The sequence below is a fragment of the Pimephales promelas genome, chromosome 14, assembly GCF_988280905.1.
Source record: "Pimephales promelas chromosome 14, fPimPro1.hap1.1, whole genome shotgun sequence".
Lineage (NCBI taxonomy): Eukaryota > Metazoa > Chordata > Actinopteri > Cypriniformes > Leuciscidae > Pimephales > Pimephales promelas.
The window spans coordinates 3506961-3523508 of NC_142782.1; the positions used below are offsets into that span (position 1 = coordinate 3506961).

General features: G+C 37.0%; 2 protein-coding genes across 4 annotated transcripts; both read left to right on the top strand.

The window, feature by feature from the left end:
- The first annotated feature begins 761 nt into the window (after nucleotides 1–761).
- Nucleotides 762–11992, top strand: kctd9a (potassium channel tetramerization domain containing 9a). The gene is made up of 12 exons (XM_039674925.2): nucleotides 762–949; nucleotides 2056–2177; nucleotides 3394–3437; nucleotides 3644–3740; nucleotides 5992–6050; nucleotides 6158–6286; nucleotides 6811–6878; nucleotides 8372–8467; nucleotides 8552–8701; nucleotides 8774–8879; nucleotides 8973–9106; nucleotides 10214–11992. Exons 1-12 carry the CDS (start codon nucleotides 902–904, stop codon nucleotides 10328–10330), a joined length of 1170 nt encoding a protein of 389 aa, XP_039530859.1. The 5' UTR covers nucleotides 762–901; the 3' UTR covers nucleotides 10331–11992.
- A 25-nt stretch (nucleotides 11993–12017) lies between these two features.
- On the top strand, nucleotides 12018–16340 carry ankrd39 (ankyrin repeat domain 39). Of its 3 annotated transcripts, none has more exons than XM_089119285.1 (5): nucleotides 12018–12065; nucleotides 12991–13089; nucleotides 13167–13270; nucleotides 13350–13553; nucleotides 15145–16340. In XM_089119285.1, exons 2-5 carry the CDS (start codon nucleotides 12999–13001, stop codon nucleotides 15292–15294), a joined length of 549 nt encoding a protein of 182 aa, XP_088975411.1. In that variant the 5' UTR covers nucleotides 12018–12065; nucleotides 12991–12998; the 3' UTR covers nucleotides 15295–16340. The 3 variants fall into 3 exon arrangements, with proteins under 3 accessions (XP_088975411.1, XP_039530860.2, XP_088975410.1); XM_039674926.2 differs by lacking the exon at nucleotides 12018–12065 and adding an exon at nucleotides 12628–12717; XM_089119284.1 differs by lacking the exon at nucleotides 12018–12065 and adding an exon at nucleotides 12652–12855.
- The last annotated feature ends 208 nt before the right edge of the window (nucleotides 16341–16548 follow it).

Consider the following 16548-nt stretch of genomic DNA (forward strand, 5'->3'; position numbering starts at 1 on the left):
CTGTGTGGGTGAATATATTTTGTATATATATATATATATGTGTGTGTATATTGTATATTTTGAAGCATATTCTACTTGTTTTGTCAATAAAAATACATTTTAATGATATTTAGATTGTGTGTACATGCGAAGGCTGTCAAAACAATATATATAGTTCACAAGAGTAAAGAAACAAATAATCATTTTTTTTAATGTAATGTTACAATTATAGGAAATAAACAAGCCGATCAAAATAAATAAATAAATAAATAAATTAAAAAATAATAATAATAAAAAGATGTGTCCTACCAGAGACTTTGGTCCTACTCTGCCCCCTAGTGTACTATAAAGGCTTCTATATGATGCTATCAGTATATGATTTTTCACATTTTTATTAATTTTTTAACAATTCTATATTTTGCATTAGAATGTGAGTGAATGAGAATGAGATCTTGGATTAGTTTTTAAGATTTTACCTCAGCTTGACAGTTTGTTTACACAGTCTATCGTAGGCTGGGACCTCCAGAATATTCCCGCAGTCCTAAATACGGCTTTGTAATGAATGAGTAGCTTGACTTCAGCAGGCCACAGTCACTGAGGTAATCGTTTCCCTTGCGTCAAAAAATTCCATTCTCACCAGGCAAGTTTTTCATTAAAATAACCAACGCCACAATTGTGTCCGATTGGTCCGAACCGCACGCCCCTGTTTATGAAACGCGTCTTGTGATTGGTCAATCGTCGAGGTTTGCCAGAGTATTCGCATTTTGATTGGACAGCTTCTGCGTCATCTTGATACAATGTAGCTAGGTTGGTTCTTCCTACTCTCCTTACGTAGGTATTAGTTTAATACATAGATAAGTTAGCGAGATATTAATTTATTAATATTTGTACAGTTAATACTTTAAATTAGTGCACACAAAGCATGCGAAGGGTGACGCTTTTTGTCAACGGAACCTCCAAAAATGGCAAGGTGAGTGAACACACGCAGTACACGTTTAGCCTGGCCAACTCCAGTAAGTGTTGTGTGGACAGACAGAGATGTCCTGTCAATGGCATGAAACTGTATTTCACTTTATTTAATAAAGACACCGAAAACTGTTAGAACTCAAAACATTTAAGTTTTTACTCCCGACGATATGGTTAAGGCCACACAAGAGCTCGCTCTAAGGTTATTGTAACATTATTGTTTATTATTATACGTCGTAAATGCATTTCTGTATTTAACTAGTTACGTCAATACATGTATATTGTTTAAATATTAATGTATTGACGTATCTAGTTAATACGTTTAAATATTGTTTATTTTTTTATTCATTTACATACTAAACATGCATATTTCATATGTATTCAGGTACATAAAATTTAATATTTATTGAAATATTCTATGATAGTGAAAGATATTGCTTAATTCACAATGCAATGATGATAATTTTAATAAGGATGGTGACACTTTACAATAAGGTTTCATTAGTTAAAGTTAGTTATAGGTATTATCTAATATGAACGAGCAATGTTAATTTTGTTTGTTCATCTTTGTTAGCATTAGTTATTAAAAATCAAACTGGTCCTTTTTAGTTTATATCAGCTCAGGTCCATTAACTAATATAAACAGATTGTCATAATGTATTAATATATGTTGACATAAACATTAACTGAGATTAAAAAAAAATCCTTCAAAATAATTTTTTCAATATTAGTTAAAGTAAACTTGCGTGTGTAGTTTTTAACAAATGGAACCTTATTCTAAATAATTATTGGGTAACACTTTATTTCACAGTCTCTATAGTACATTTAGTTTCACAGTGTCTATACTACAGTACATTTACACAGTGTACTACATTTAGTTACTATTGTAATAGCAATAAATTACGTGCAACTTAAACTAATACTACCAAACACTAATCCTAACCCAATAGTCAGTACTGTATATATTACTCCGTACTTAAGTGTATAATTACACTGTAACACAGACACCTTAAAATAAAGTGTAAGCAATTATTGTAATAAACATTCTAACGCTGTCTGTAATGCAAACGGTGTAATATTAATGCCTTCGCGACTTTGCTTCTTTTGCAGGTTGTAGCCGTCTATGGGACTCTGCCTGATCTGTTGACAGTTGCCAGCAATAAATTGGGAATCAGGGCTTGTAACCTATACAATGGGAAAGGTGGTCTTATAGATGACATTGCACTCATCAGGTAAAGTTGCATCAGCATCCTTCAATTATTTGTGAAAGATGATGATGGGAACAATATGAAAATAAGAAAAACAAATAGCTATTCTCTGTTATTTAAACCTGCTTTAAATAAACAAATGAGGTAACAAAGATGACCTGGTAACACTTTATTTCCATGGTCCTCTTAAAGGAGTAGTTACTAGTAGGAGTAGTACTTTTTTTAAAAAACTTTTGCTGATCATTTACTCACCCCCATGTCATCCAAGATGTCCATGTCTTTCTTTCTTCAGTCGAAAAGAAATTAAGGTTTTTGATGAAAACATTCCAGGATTTTTCTCTATATAATGGACTTCAGTGGGACCCAAACGGTTCATGGTCCAAAAGACACTTTCATTGCAAACTGCAAACTGTTCAAAGGGCTTTAAATGATTCCAGACGATGAATAAGGGTCTTATCAAACGACACGATCGCTCATTTAAAAAATTTAAAAAGTTTAAGCTTTATAAGCACAAATGCTTATTTATTTTTTAAATGAGCAATGGTTTCGCTAGATAAGACCCTTATTCATTGTCTGGTGTCGTTTAAAGCCCTTTGAAGCTGCACTGAAACTCTCATTTGGACCTTGAACCGTTTGGTTCCCATTGAAGTCCATTATATGGAGAAAAATCCTGGAATGTTTTCATCAAAAACCTTAATTTCTTTTCGACTGAAGAAAGAAAGACATGGACATCTTGGATGACATGGGGGTGAGTAAATTATCAGCAAAAGTTTTTTTTTAAAAGTGAACTACTCCTTTAAGACATTATGTTGACTATAACTTTACATCTCCATGTCAACTTTTGTCTACTAACCCTAACCCTTTATTCTACCAAATTTTATTCTAATCTTGAAGTGAATTTACTATACTTACTTTCAAGTTGAAAATATATTTGTAAAACATCTTTCAGTCAAGATGTAGGTGCCGCACTACTTATACTCCTAACCCTAACACATTATTCTACCAAATTCTATTCTAATCTTGAAGTGAATTTACTATGATTTATACAAAAATACATACAATATGCATATTGTTTACTTTCAAGTTTCAAAAACATCTTTCAGTTATGATGTAGGCGCCTCACTACTTATACTCAATAAAGTGTACCCGATTACAGCCTTGTACTTGATTCTTGAGTGGGATAGGCAAACGAGAGGTATTGTCTCGGATGTACTGACTGGTTATTGTGTGTATTCCACAGAGATGATGATGTGCTATATGTGTCAGAAGGAGACGCTTTCATCGGTGAGCCAACATCGTTTAGTTTTCCCTGTAGTTCAGCCGGTAGAATATGCTGTTTGAAATGCCGAGAACATGAGCTGGATTCCCATAGGAGGGAACACAAAAGCCATTTTTCATAAAAGTGTAAAAAGTCACTTTTGCATAAAATGTATTATCATTATTCAGTGAAACTGAAGGTCAGTGTGTAAAACTATGACTGTGTGTTTCAGATCCTCAGAGCGATGGGAAATTGTCAGACGACATCTCAGGATCGCACACTGATTGGCTGACGCTGAATATTGGTGGACGCCATTTCACAACCACTAGGTAACCATGCAGCATGATTTGCGGTCTTGTTTGCTCACTGTAACTGTCATTGAAATATCAAGTTCTTTTCTATGACTGTAACCACTCTTTGTAAATGAATAAATAAGTGAAAGGAAATAAATCAAAAGGCTGTGATTTGACAATAGTTAAGAGGTGTTTTTAGGCAGGAAGGAAACCATCTTAAGCATAGTAAAATCACAGCAATGCTTTATCTAGAGTGGTTATATAAAGTAAGGAATAATTAATTATTCAAAAATAATGCACACCCGAAGTGGTAGATCATCACACCTCAGGTGTGCATTATTTTCTGATAATTCAATGGACTGGAGTCAGTTATTCCACTTATACTACGGCTACCACACCTCAAGACATTGTTCAGATGTTGTTTTTTAAGTTTTTTTCCTTAAAACTCGTGTGTAGGATTGATTTCTTACGCATCTAATCCCACTCCTCCATTTCTTAATTCCAAAACATTATTTTAGAGCTAGTAATGGAGGCTTGAGCCATTGATAGCAGACTAATGCAGCTATTAGAGAGAGAGAGGTTGAGAATTACCTGAGTGTGTCTCTCAACACTGTTTGGCAGCGGCGTCTTTACTAATAGCGAAAACTACATTTATCTGCTTCAAGAACAGCGCTGTTCTAGTGAGAAATGTCATGTAGCTTTTAAGTTGCTTAAAGGGTTAGTTCACCCAAAAATGAAAATTAAGTCATTAATTACTCACCCCCATGCTGTACCAACCCCGTAAGACCTTCGTTCGTCTTCGGAACACAAATGAAGATATTTTTGATTAAATTTGAGAGCTGTATAACTACCACATTGGCTCCTAAAGGACTGCCTCTTGACGGCCCAGAAAGTCAATGAAGAAAATGTTTAAATATCCCAAGTGACTACCGTGGCTCAACTATATGTTTATCAAGCGACGCGAATACTTTTTGTGCGAAAAAACAAACAAAAATAACGAGTTTATTCGACTATTTCTTTTCTTCCTTGTAGGCCAGAACGAGACTTCCTTATAGATTTCCACGACGCATGCGCGAGAATTGCGATCTAAGCTGGTGTAAGCAGATCGCAAATCTCGCGCATGCGTCGTGGAAATCTAAGGAAGTCTCGTTCTGGCCTACAAGGAAGAAAAGAAATAGTCGAATAAAGTCGTTATTTTTGTTTGTTTTTTTGCACAAAAAGTATTCGCGTCGCTTGATAAACATATAGTTGAGCCACGGTAGTCACTTGGGATATTTAAACATTTTCTTCATTGACTTTCTGGGCCGTCAAGAGCCAGTCCTTTAGGAGCCAATGTGGTAGTTATACAGCTCTCAAATTTAATCAAAAATATCTTCATTTGTGTTCCGAAGACGAACGAAGGTCTTACGGGGTTGGTACAGCATGAGGGTGAGTAATTAATGACTTTATTTTCATTTTTGGGTGAACTAACCCTTTAACTATTTTACTGATAAAATCGTCAGAGCAGCTCTGACAACACATTTTTGTGCGTGTGTGTCTGTACTGTATGTGTATGCGTTTGAGTGGAAGATCATTTTTGTTTACTATGGGGTGTCCAAACTCAGTTCTGGAGGGCCACTGACTGTCCTGCAGAGTTTGGCTTTAACTTGCCTCAACGCATCTGGCTGGACGTTTCTAGTATGCATAGTAAGACCTTAATTAGCTGGTTCAGGTGTGTTTAATTGGGGTTTGAGTTAAACTTTACAGGACAGTGGCCTTTAGGGTTGGGTATCGAGAATCGAGTATCGATTGGAACCGAGACTAACTTTTCGTTTTTCCCGGAATCGTTCAAAAGTAAAAATTTCGATTCCTAGTTTCGATATTCACAGTCCGCCGAGCGGAAGAAGAAACCGCTGAACAACATCAATGAAGAAGCGTCTACCGGAAGTGTTGGCATAACCGCGTGAGTCGAACATGAGTAGCTTACGTCGGCGGTCCAAAGTGTGGCTTCACTTTTCTAAAAATAACGAAATCTCGGCAAAATTTGTGACAAAAGGAGTATTTCCTTCAGAAAGACCGTTGGTTAGCAAGGTTAGCTAAACTTTTTTGACCCTGCCTCTTAAAAGAATCGGAATCAAGAATCTTTAGGAACCGGAATCAAAACAAGGAATCGGAATCAGAATCGTTCAAATTCAAACGATTCCCAACCCTAGTGGCCTTCCAGGAGCTGGATTGGACACCACTGATATAAATAATGCTAAAAGTCTGTCGTTTAGGTGTGTATTTCTGGTGTTTGCTCTTGTTTAAGGAGTACTCTTGTGAGTAAGGAGCCTGATAGCATGCTAGCACACATGTTCAGAGAGAAGGGTAAGTTTAGTTCCCGTACACTCACTGATTGATTTAAGCATTGTTTGTTTTGCTGGTTGTTGCACAGTTATATCAGAGTTCTTTTCCCCCGCTTTCTTGATCTGCAGATGTATGGGGCAATAAGCAGGACGAACGAGGGGCTTACCTCATTGATCGAAGCCCAGAGTACTTTGAGCCCATCCTGAACTACCTGAGGCATGGCCAGATCATTGTCAATGAAGGAATCAACTTACTCGGTGAGTAGGGCCTGAATGTTAAAGTCGGCATTAAACGGAAGTTCAGATTGTCATTTTTTCCTTGTTTTGACTTATATTCGAGTGAAACGGCTTCTGAAATTAGAAAAAAATGTAGAGCGGGGCTTGATTTCGTCCTTCAGGAAATTATTGGATTGTTTAAAAAAAAAAAATGAAGTGCACAGATAAATAATTTATAATACACACTACAATATTACATATAAAAAGAAGATTTGTCAAATTTGATTTCATGCCAACTTTAACTAAAGCATTCGCAGATGATAGTTCTTATCCAGTTCATTATGTATACATTAGATGGTACATTCAGGTTTGGAGTGTAGATTATTGCAATAAAGTTTAATCTTGGAAAATCACTATAATTCAAGGTTTGTTATAAAGCCATGGAAAATTTTCTAAAAAATACACCATTGTTCAAGAAATAATTGTAATTAACAACAAAAATATATTCTTGTCATAACCCAAGTCACTTTTATTCTTTAGTTAGTTGGATGTTTTATGTTTTATAGGAGTACTAGAAGAAGCTCGATTCTTTGGGATAGAGCAACTGGCAGAGCAACTAGAAGTCACCATTAAGGTATTATTATATTTTATATATGTATGATATCATACACTACCTTTCAAAAGTTTTCTTCATCAACTAACCAAGGCTCCAAAAATTATATTAAAAAGAGTATTGTTGTGAAATATTATTCAAATTTAAATAACTGTTTTCTGTTGTAATATATTGTCAAATGTAATTTGTTCCTGTGATCAAAGCTGAATTTTTAGCATCATTACTCCAGTCTTCAGTGTCACATGATCCTTCAGAAATCATTCAAATACGCCTATTTGGTGCTTATTTCTAATTATAATCAGTGTTGAAAACAGTTGTGCTGCTTAAAGGGACACTCCACCCATTTCCATTGTTAGAAATCCAGTTATACTATTGAAAGGTCGTCCAACAGTCTCTTACTTTCCCCTGAAACGAGAGAAATCCGCTATTTACCCTTTTCACTTCCTCCTACAATGACTCAAAAATCGTCATTTTAAGTCATTGTAGGAGGAAGTGTAAGAGGGGGGGTTCCTATAAAGATTACAAGCACTAAATCTCACCCTTTCAAACCCGCCCATAGGGGGTCGGACCTAATGCGCTAACAGACCTATCACAGATCAGTGCCAGTGCGTTTGATTTCACCGGCAGAAACTTTTGGAAAATATGGACAAAGGTACTGAATACGCAGACAGATGCATTATGGATAGGGTTGGGTACCGAAACACGGTGCCAATAGGGAACCAATTCCGACGTAAACGGTAATAACCAGACCGAATAAGAACAAAAATTTCGGTGCCCGAGTCTCGGTGTCATGAGGCGTACACACGCAAAGTCTCTCGCTCTCTCCCTCTCCCTCGTGGGCGCACAATGCGGTTTGGAGCACAGTCTGATTTGTCTAGATTCTGGGAGATTTTAACCAATTTGCGGGCATCAGGGAGCCGTTATCAATATGCGGGAGACGTCTGATAGCGAGGGGATTAATGAAGATGCCGAAGACAAAACACTCCAAGGTGTAAAAATGACGCGCGGAGTAAGTGTGGCGATTGTCTGAAGCCCATATAGAATCACGCCAATCCATTGGCTGATGGCACCTTGACGCTCTTACATCGTCTTATTATAGTAGCGGGCATTATCTGATTTCATTGTGCGAATTGATTTTCTTGGCGGTAGCGTAGAGTGGAGCTCAACTCTAGTCTACACTGATGGACGGAGCAGTGGGAGTGGCCTGCAGAGCTGAGCATTGCAATGCACTATGGGGATTGTTGTCTACAATCCACAAGCACTAAAAAGTAATTTTCTGCCTTTTATCGGCCAAGAAGGACCCAAATTAGACATTTATGATACTATTCTACAACATATATGACCCACTTTCAATACATATTCATGTCTCCACCAATGGAATTACCCTGTAATATTTGTATCAATTTTAATCAAAGTCAAAGTTTTCTTCCAAAAATAAAACCTCTTTCTGACCCCAAACTTTTAGAGGTTGTGCATATGCACATGTTTAATAACATATTTTCCATGATATGCAGAATTCTCATCCACCCGAAGACCACTCTCCACTCTCACGGAAGGAATTTGTTCGTTTTCTGCTGGCGACACCAACCAAATCGGAGCTTCGCTGTCAGGTAGAAGACTTTAGTTTCATAACTGTTCAGTCAGGTGTATTAGTCAGTCTGATGTCGGTACTGAGGTGTCTTTTCCCCTCTCAGGGTCTTAATTTCAGTGGAGCGGACCTTTCTCGGCTGGATTTGCGCTATATTAATTTTAAAATGGCAAATCTGAGTCGCTGCAATCTCACCTATGCAAACATGTGCTGCTCAAACCTGGAGAGAGCGGACCTTTCCGGAGCCAACCTGGATGTGAGCTGACATCTCTCGCTTTCGTTTGACCTTATATGAAGTCTTGCTTGATCACTTTGTTCTGTGCTCTAGGGTGCTAATCTTCAGGGCGTGAAGATGCTCTGCTCCAACGCGGAGGGAGCGTCTCTTAAAGGATGTAACTTTGAGGATCCCTCTGGGCTCAAGGCCAATCTAGAGGGTAAAAGTCCTGCACACAGAATTAATCATAGATGCTAATGGAAATGATGCCACATTAATGTTGCATTGTCATGTTACTCTCGGTGCGCTTTAGGGGCTAATCTAAAAGGAGTTGACATGGAGGGCAGTCAGATGACTGGTATTAATCTGCGTGTGGCTACGCTGAAGAATGCCAAGCTGAAGAACTGTAACCTGCGAGGAGCTACATTAGCCGGCACAGATCTTGAGGTGAGAGTAGCTGCGTTTACATGGACACCTTTTGTTTTCCAGCTGTTGGAATCCGGGTCTATGTGAACTAGGGCTGTTGGAACGAATTCCGCAAATTCGAATATAATTCGAATATTTAAAAAATCAATACTATTCGAATGCTAAAGTTACTATTCAAATATTGCTTTTATATATATTTAAAAATAAATATATACTTCCGAAGTGACCAGGTGTAAACGGCCCCTTATCGCTTTCTTATTAACAATAGGAGAGCGCGGGACTAGCTTTCGCGTGGCACATTCGCAAGGTCTCGTTCACTCCCTAACCGCGCGCTATTTATGTTATGCGCGGATTCAGGGAGATTTGAACTAATTTGCGGCCATCAGGGAGACGCTATCAATATGCGGGAGACTCCCGGAACTTCCGACGCGATATGACGATCACGTCACCTCAGATCTGAGCACCTATTCATCAAGCCAACGCGCCGCAATCTATCGCAAATCAAAGTGAAAGTAAGTCGCGGACGCTTAACACTACCATCTTCATTAAAAGTAAAAAACGAAATGATATTACCAGGGCTGTTGCCGCTCTCCGTTATTGCTGTTTTTGCTGATTTTGAAATTAGCCGATGATCAATAAAATGCAGCTCAAATCTGTTGCTTTCAGTGACGTGCACTTCATTACATCTGTATATAGCGCGGGAATTGAAGATCGGATTTATATCCGTTTTGCAAAAACACATTTATGTGAGCAGGTGTAAATGGAATCGTTTTGATAAATCAGAGCTATCCGATCTGAGAAAACATGAAGTGGCCAGGTGTAAACAGCCCCTAAATGTTTATTGTAGTAATGTTAGATGTCCCTCTAGTGGGCCGAACGTGTAACAACAACCACAGGCTATAGTGCCATTGACGATCCATAAGAATGTGTAATGTCGTAAATATTAATAATAGGATAAATTTGAGCATTTAATATTTGAATATTACATAAAATAAGGAATGGAATTCGAATAGTATTATAGAGGAAGATTGACAGCCCTAATGTGAACACAGCTAGTGTTGATTGAAGGTGTGTTATTCTGTGACACCATTATTGCACTGAAAAACATCTTCTGTAATGTGTGTGCAGAACTGCGATCTCTCAGGCTGTGATCTACAGGAAGCGAATCTGCGTGGTTCGAATGTGAAAGGAGCCATCTTTGAGGAGATGCTGACTCCGCTCCACATGTCCCAAAGTGTGAGATAACCAATTACATCGTTCCCTGCCCAGAAACCTCACCAGCCAGCTATTCCCAGCACTCCCTCACCCCCGACCCCCTTTAAGTTTCACGCTCCCGTGGAACCGTATGCAACACTAGCACTTGGTTTGCCCACCTCTAATCTTTGAGCTTTACTCTCATGCACTAGAGCACATCCAGGGTCTGTAGTCATGGCCAACGTAGCGAAAGCTGACCGTAGAGATTCCAAATATTTGTCAAACCAAACTTATTGCTTTTGGTTTTGTTTTTATGTATGCTTTGTGTTGAACTATTGTTCGATTTTACTGAATGTATATGTTTCATGTTGTGTTTTGTCTCAAATAATGAAGTCAACATTTCAATCAATCAGTACAACCAAATATGTCGTTTGAATTTTAGATTTATCAATGAATTTATAGGAGGCTTATTGTTGCACAGCTTATCGCAGGCGAAACAAACCCATATAATAGTAGCCTTTTGTATATATATATTTACCTTAAACATCTCATAACTGACAGTTCTGGTGTCAAATATGCAACATAAATATATAGCTCTTATATATTCTGTTTTTACATTTATACATAAACGATATTAATTTTTCGATTTGCCATTTGTTGATCTACCTCCCATATAACCTGTTCTTGTTTTCAGCCATTTGTAGTTATTAAATCCATGCAGTCAGACAGACTTCAACCAAATGCAAACCACATTTTGCTGCGTTCTTGCGAAATTTAATTTTTGATAACTGTGTAATAACACTTAGCCATAGGTTAATATGCACAATAATTAACCAGTGGAGCCAATATGCTATTTTAATCATATCATTTTGTAATATGTGGAAATGGTATGCTTTTTGCTTTTCTCCATTTTTTATTTTTCATTGAAATGTGACCAAGCCACACCAAAAATTTTAATGGGATGTTTGTCGGGTCATTATCAAATCCAGTGCTTCCTTATAATGTTTATCATGATATATAACGGTCACACTTTACAATAAGGTTTCATTAGTTACCTAGTTAACATAAACTAAGAATAAACAAAACATTTATTAATCTTAGTTAATGTTCACTTTAACATTTACTAATACATTATTATATCTGTTAACTTAAGTTAATGCACTGAACAAACAATGAGTATTTTTATGAACTAACATTAACAAAGATTGCATTGCTAACAAATGAGAGCAATACAATGTTAACAAATGAGACCTTATTGTAAAGTGTTTCCGATATAAAATATGCTCATCAATCCCACTGTCCCACTTTTTGTGTGTTTGTGTCCAGAAGTTCTGTGTAGTGAGAAGTAGCACATTTATAAAATGATGCTCAGATTATTTGCTGCATGGTTAAATGAAAACCTAAACATCTCGGTCAGAGATTTCTGACTTTTCAGTGTTTTTTTTGTTATAAAACATGCTGTTGATTTTCATTGACAAATGTTATTGTTGGTACTCTGTCAATCCTGTTAAATGAAGGCAATCAAAATAGACTTTTGCACTTTAAGTGTGATCTCTATGTATATCAGACCCTTATGGAAAGGGTGCAAGCTATTTATTTATGTATCAGGCTGTATTTATGTAAGTGGTGGAGGGGAGGATCTATCAGTTCTCTCTTTACCAAACCCTGTTGCACTCTATTACGGAAGTGTGCTTCCATAAATAGACTGTTATAATCAAAGTCTGGTTGTCTGTCTTTATTTATGTGTGTGGAGATATATGCAGTAACATTCAAAGGTTTGGGGTCGGTAAGATTTTTTCTTATGCTCACCACAGCTACATTTATTTGATCAAAAATGCAGTAAATTTATAAATGTTGCGAAATATTATTACAATTTAAAGTAAGTACATTTAAAATATTTAAATGCAATTTATTTCTGTGATCAAACTTGAATTTTCAGCATCATTAGACTTCATTATCACGTGATCCTTCAGGAATCATTCTAATATGCTGATTTGCTGCTGAAGAAATAATAATTTCTTATTATCAGTGTTGAAAACAGTTTATGCTTAATATTTATGTGGATACTAATAATGAATACTTGTTTCTTGACCAGCGAATCAGCATATTAGAAATAATCGCATCTAAACTAGAGTCTGACTCTCCATACATGGTCAAATTAATGTGGACACTCAGACAGTAAACCCATATGTGTTCACAAAACTCATACTTATGTTGACAAAAACAAACAAACGAGTATAGTTCAAGACTAGCCCAACCAAAACGATCCAATGGTATGGGTATGCCGCCTACTGGAGGACTTTTATTTTGGTATGTCAATGGTAAAAGTATCAAAATCAGGACTTTTATTTTGAAAGGCCATTCGTTTTGTTGTTGAACGCAGTTGCACATCCCCTTCACTAGTGCTCATGTTGCGGTATTTTCCAACTCATGTGCTGGTAATGACAGTGTTTTACACCTTTTATAGGTGTTGGTTGTTCCGTTACTTAAACAAAAGTGTTAATTGTTCGTCATCAGGCAGCTAAATGTGATCAAGAGCTGAACTGATTTAGTCATAGTGTCCATAACAAATATAAGTATGTGATGTTTATTTTTGATGTGGCTTATACAAAATACAATGAGCACGTTTATTTAATACACAGTTCTTTAAACTTGCATCCACTTTACACTTCACTTTATATATCACAAAACTGGTCTATGCTGGTTTATAGCATTTAGGATGGATTCCCACGGAAGTCAATGCACCTGTAGTGCCCATCGCTCAACACCAAGCGTCCATCAAACCCTGGAGGAGATGGACTTTGAGAGAGGTGCTGCTGCTTATGTTCATATATCATCATGTCACACAATATTGGTATATCAAAAACATGTGAATACTTGTTTGTAGGTATTTGGTCAGCTGCAATGGATGGAGATGTGGAGAGAGTCAGGGCGTTAATTAAAAGAGGAATTGATCCAAATATGAGGGACCAGGCACACTACACTGCTTTGGTTTGTTCATTTTAAAATTCACCACTAATGCAATCATCTCATAATTCATAACCCAGAACCTTCTTATTCTTTGGAGCAGCATTATGCCAGCCGAGCAGGTCATCTGTCAGTGTGTGAGTTACTCCTGGACAGTGGCGCTTGTGTGAATGCACAGACTCGTGGCGGGGCGACACCCCTTCATAGGGCGTCTTACTGCGGACACCATTGTGTGCTAAAGCTACTGTTAGACCGTGGGGCTGATCCATGTCTGACTGATGATGATGGATCAACACCACTTCATAAGGTACTACTACTGCTCAACATGGCTATATTTGATGAACTCACCATTTCATTTGACTTAACTCTTAATAGAACTTGATTTTAAAATGTAGGCTCCAAGTAATAGACCTTAGTTAGATGGCATGGTGGATTTAAAGGGATAGTTCAACCAAAAATAAAAATTCCGTCATTAGTTCACTTTTGAAAAAACTTTTGCAGATAATTTACTCACCCCCATGTCATCCAAGATGTCCATGTCTTTCTTTTCTCTGTCGAAAAGAAATTAAGGTTTTTGATGAAAACATTCCAGGATTTTTCTCCTTATAATGGACTTCAATGGGAACCAGGTCCAACCGAGGTCCAAACGACAGTTAATAACAGTTTCAGATGCAGCTTCAAATGTCTTTAAACGACACCAGACGATGAATAAGGGTCTTATCATGCGAAACGATCGGTTATTTCAAAGCTTATTCCAAAATTGTAACTTTTCTAAGGACAAATGCTAGCCTTGTAATATATTGTGAGGCGCGTTTGCAACGTCACGTAATACGTAATTACGTTCAAAAGGTCACGGGCGACGTAGCCGGAAGTACAGAATCAAAATCGTCCGACATCGTTGTTTTACCTATTAATTCCTTTTTTGTAAACGGCGTTTGAGTTAGTTTGCACGTTCAACCTATGCGTTCAACTTGTAAACACTCTGACTCTGCACTTCCGGCTACGTCGCCCGTGACCTTTTGAACGTAATTACGTATTACGTGACGTTGCAAACGCGCCTCACAGAATGGAGAAAGGCTAGCATTTGTCCTTAGAAAAGTTACATTTTTGGAATAAGTTTTGAAATAACCGATCGTTTCGCATGATAAGACCCTTATTCATCGTCTGGTGTCGTTTAAAGACATTTGAAGCTGCATCTGAAACTGTTATTAACTGTCGTTTAGACCTCGGTTGGACCTGGTTCCCATGGAAGTCCATTATAAGGAGAAAAATCCTGGAATGTTTTCATCAAAAACCTTAATTTCTTTTCGACTGAGGAAAGAAAGACATGGACATCTTGGATGACATGGGGGTGAGTAAATTATCAGCAAAAGTTTTTTCAAAAGTGAACTAATCCTTTAACTCACCCTCAAGTAAGACTTTATCATATAAAGTGATCGACGCCCTTAAACCGCTCAATTCAAATGGATTAGTTTTACGATCTCTTTATGAACTTTCTGAAGCGTCAAAGTGGTAGTTGATTAGCTCTCAATGGTTGAACAGAAAGCTTTTTTAGGTTTGGAACGACATAAAGGTGAGTAAATAATGACAGAATTTTTATTTTTGGGTGAACTATTCCTTTCATGCAGGTGAAAACAAGGCAGACTTGCAATTTTAAAATGGCTACTGTGTAAAGGTCCTAGATGATATATTTTCAAAACTGTTTTTTTTTTTCTTTACATTTTTTGGAAAGCGATTCATCAGCTGGACAATGAATGTTGTTAAACAACAGCACAATATGTTGAACACACTGTAATTTTACCCCACGCAGCTTTGATAATTCCTCTCAAAAGTTAAACATGTCACTACTCTGATTAAGGTCTATTCATTTCTGTGGTTGTGATTGTATATGCACACAGGCTGCTGAACAGAGGCATTTCACGGTTTGTGAGCTGTTGGCGAAACGCTTCCCGGCCTTGCGAGTTGTGAAGGATAAAAGATCATGCACACCATTCGATCTCTGTCCGGAGAAGGACCAAGTTTGGGAGTTCCTGAATGACCCTATCTAACTTACAGTCTGAAATGCTTTTTCATTAAGGATTATGAAGAACATATTTAAAAAAAAAACTGTGTAAATCAGTGTGTCTAATGGTTTAATGTTATAGAAATCTGGCACCCGATTGAACGAAGTTAAACTGAGAGAGCATGCGTTCACAGACACCAGAATGAACGAGTTCACAGTAACGTTCATCAGATTCAGGCAGTAATAGAGGCTATGCACGTGACGTCACCGTGGGCCGGAGTGCCTGCAGTTACTCACAGTGAGTGGCAAAAAGACTGAGCGGCTGTATATGTTTTCAGCGTGAATGCAAAAAACAAACACAACTGTACAACTAGATTTGGCAAAAAAACAGAGGTATATTTTTACAGACTGCTATAGAAAGAGAAGCAAATGGATCGAAACAACTGGACTCCAGTCAGCCAAAGGTGGATTTGCAGTAGAGCCAGACCGATATATCGGCAGGCCGATATTATCGGCCGATATTAGGCATTTTCTAAAATATCGGTATCGGCAGTTATAATGGCTGATAAATGAATATTTCAAAAATAAAATAAAAATGGACGAATCACGCATCAACCATGTCGTGTGTTGTCAAAAAGTGCAGGTAAAGGGAATAAGCAAGTTGACATTGTAATTATAAGGTAGCTTATAACTATTATTAGGCAATGTAGGGAGTAATTATTATTTTATTTATCAGAACTTTAATATATTTTGATGTTCCTCTGTTCTGTTGTGACAATAGAAACAAGTTTCTTTTTAAAATGCATTATCATATGATTTTAGTTAAAACTCATAAATAAATAACTAATGTTAGGGAAATCTGTTAATATTTTGTTGCACGTTTCTGAAATAAAAATAATATCGGCCGATATATCGGAATATCGGATTTTAAAGCCAACACATATTTGTATCGGTATCGGCCTTCAAAATCCTTTATCGGTCTGGCTCTAATTTGCAGTTATCATTTTGTGTCAATATGCTGATTTTAGCTGTAAAACCATACACATATATTTTGTATTGTTATATATATTAACAATTTATCAGTTAAATATTTATCATTGCATATTCTGCATTATTGGATGTTTTTTAATAAACACTGACCAAAAAAAAAAACCTATAAGTTTTAGGGATGGACGATATGATATATAACACTGATATATAAGTGATCACCCGGATTTAGACCTACCTGTATTGTATTTATATAAAGCGTTCACAGGCAAATTTGCTTCATGTTTAGGTCTATATTGCTTTTATTTCCCCG

What these genes read in the sequence shown, in the direction of transcription:
- kctd9a (XM_039674925.2), top strand. Translation starts at nt 902, where the DNA reads ATGCGAAGGGTGACGCTTTTTGTCAACGGAACCTCCAAAAATGGCAAG. An exon ending in TTTCCGGAGCCAACCTGGAT is followed by an intron (nt 8,702 to 8,773) that starts GTGAGCTGACAT and finishes TCTGTGCTCTAG; the next exon opens with GGTGCTAATCTTCAGGGCGT. An exon ending in GCTCAAGGCCAATCTAGAGG is followed by an intron (nt 8,880 to 8,972) that starts GTAAAAGTCCTG and finishes GGTGCGCTTTAG; the next exon opens with GGGCTAATCTAAAAGGAGTT.
- ankrd39 (XM_089119285.1), top strand. Translation starts at nt 12,999, where the DNA reads ATGGATTCCCACGGAAGTCAATGCACCTGTAGTGCCCATCGCTCAACA. An exon ending in AGGCACACTACACTGCTTTG is followed by an intron (nt 13,271 to 13,349) that starts GTTTGTTCATTT and finishes TCTTTGGAGCAG; the next exon opens with CATTATGCCAGCCGAGCAGG. An exon ending in GATCAACACCACTTCATAAG is followed by an intron (nt 13,554 to 15,144) that starts GTACTACTACTG and finishes ATATGCACACAG; the next exon opens with GCTGCTGAACAGAGGCATTT.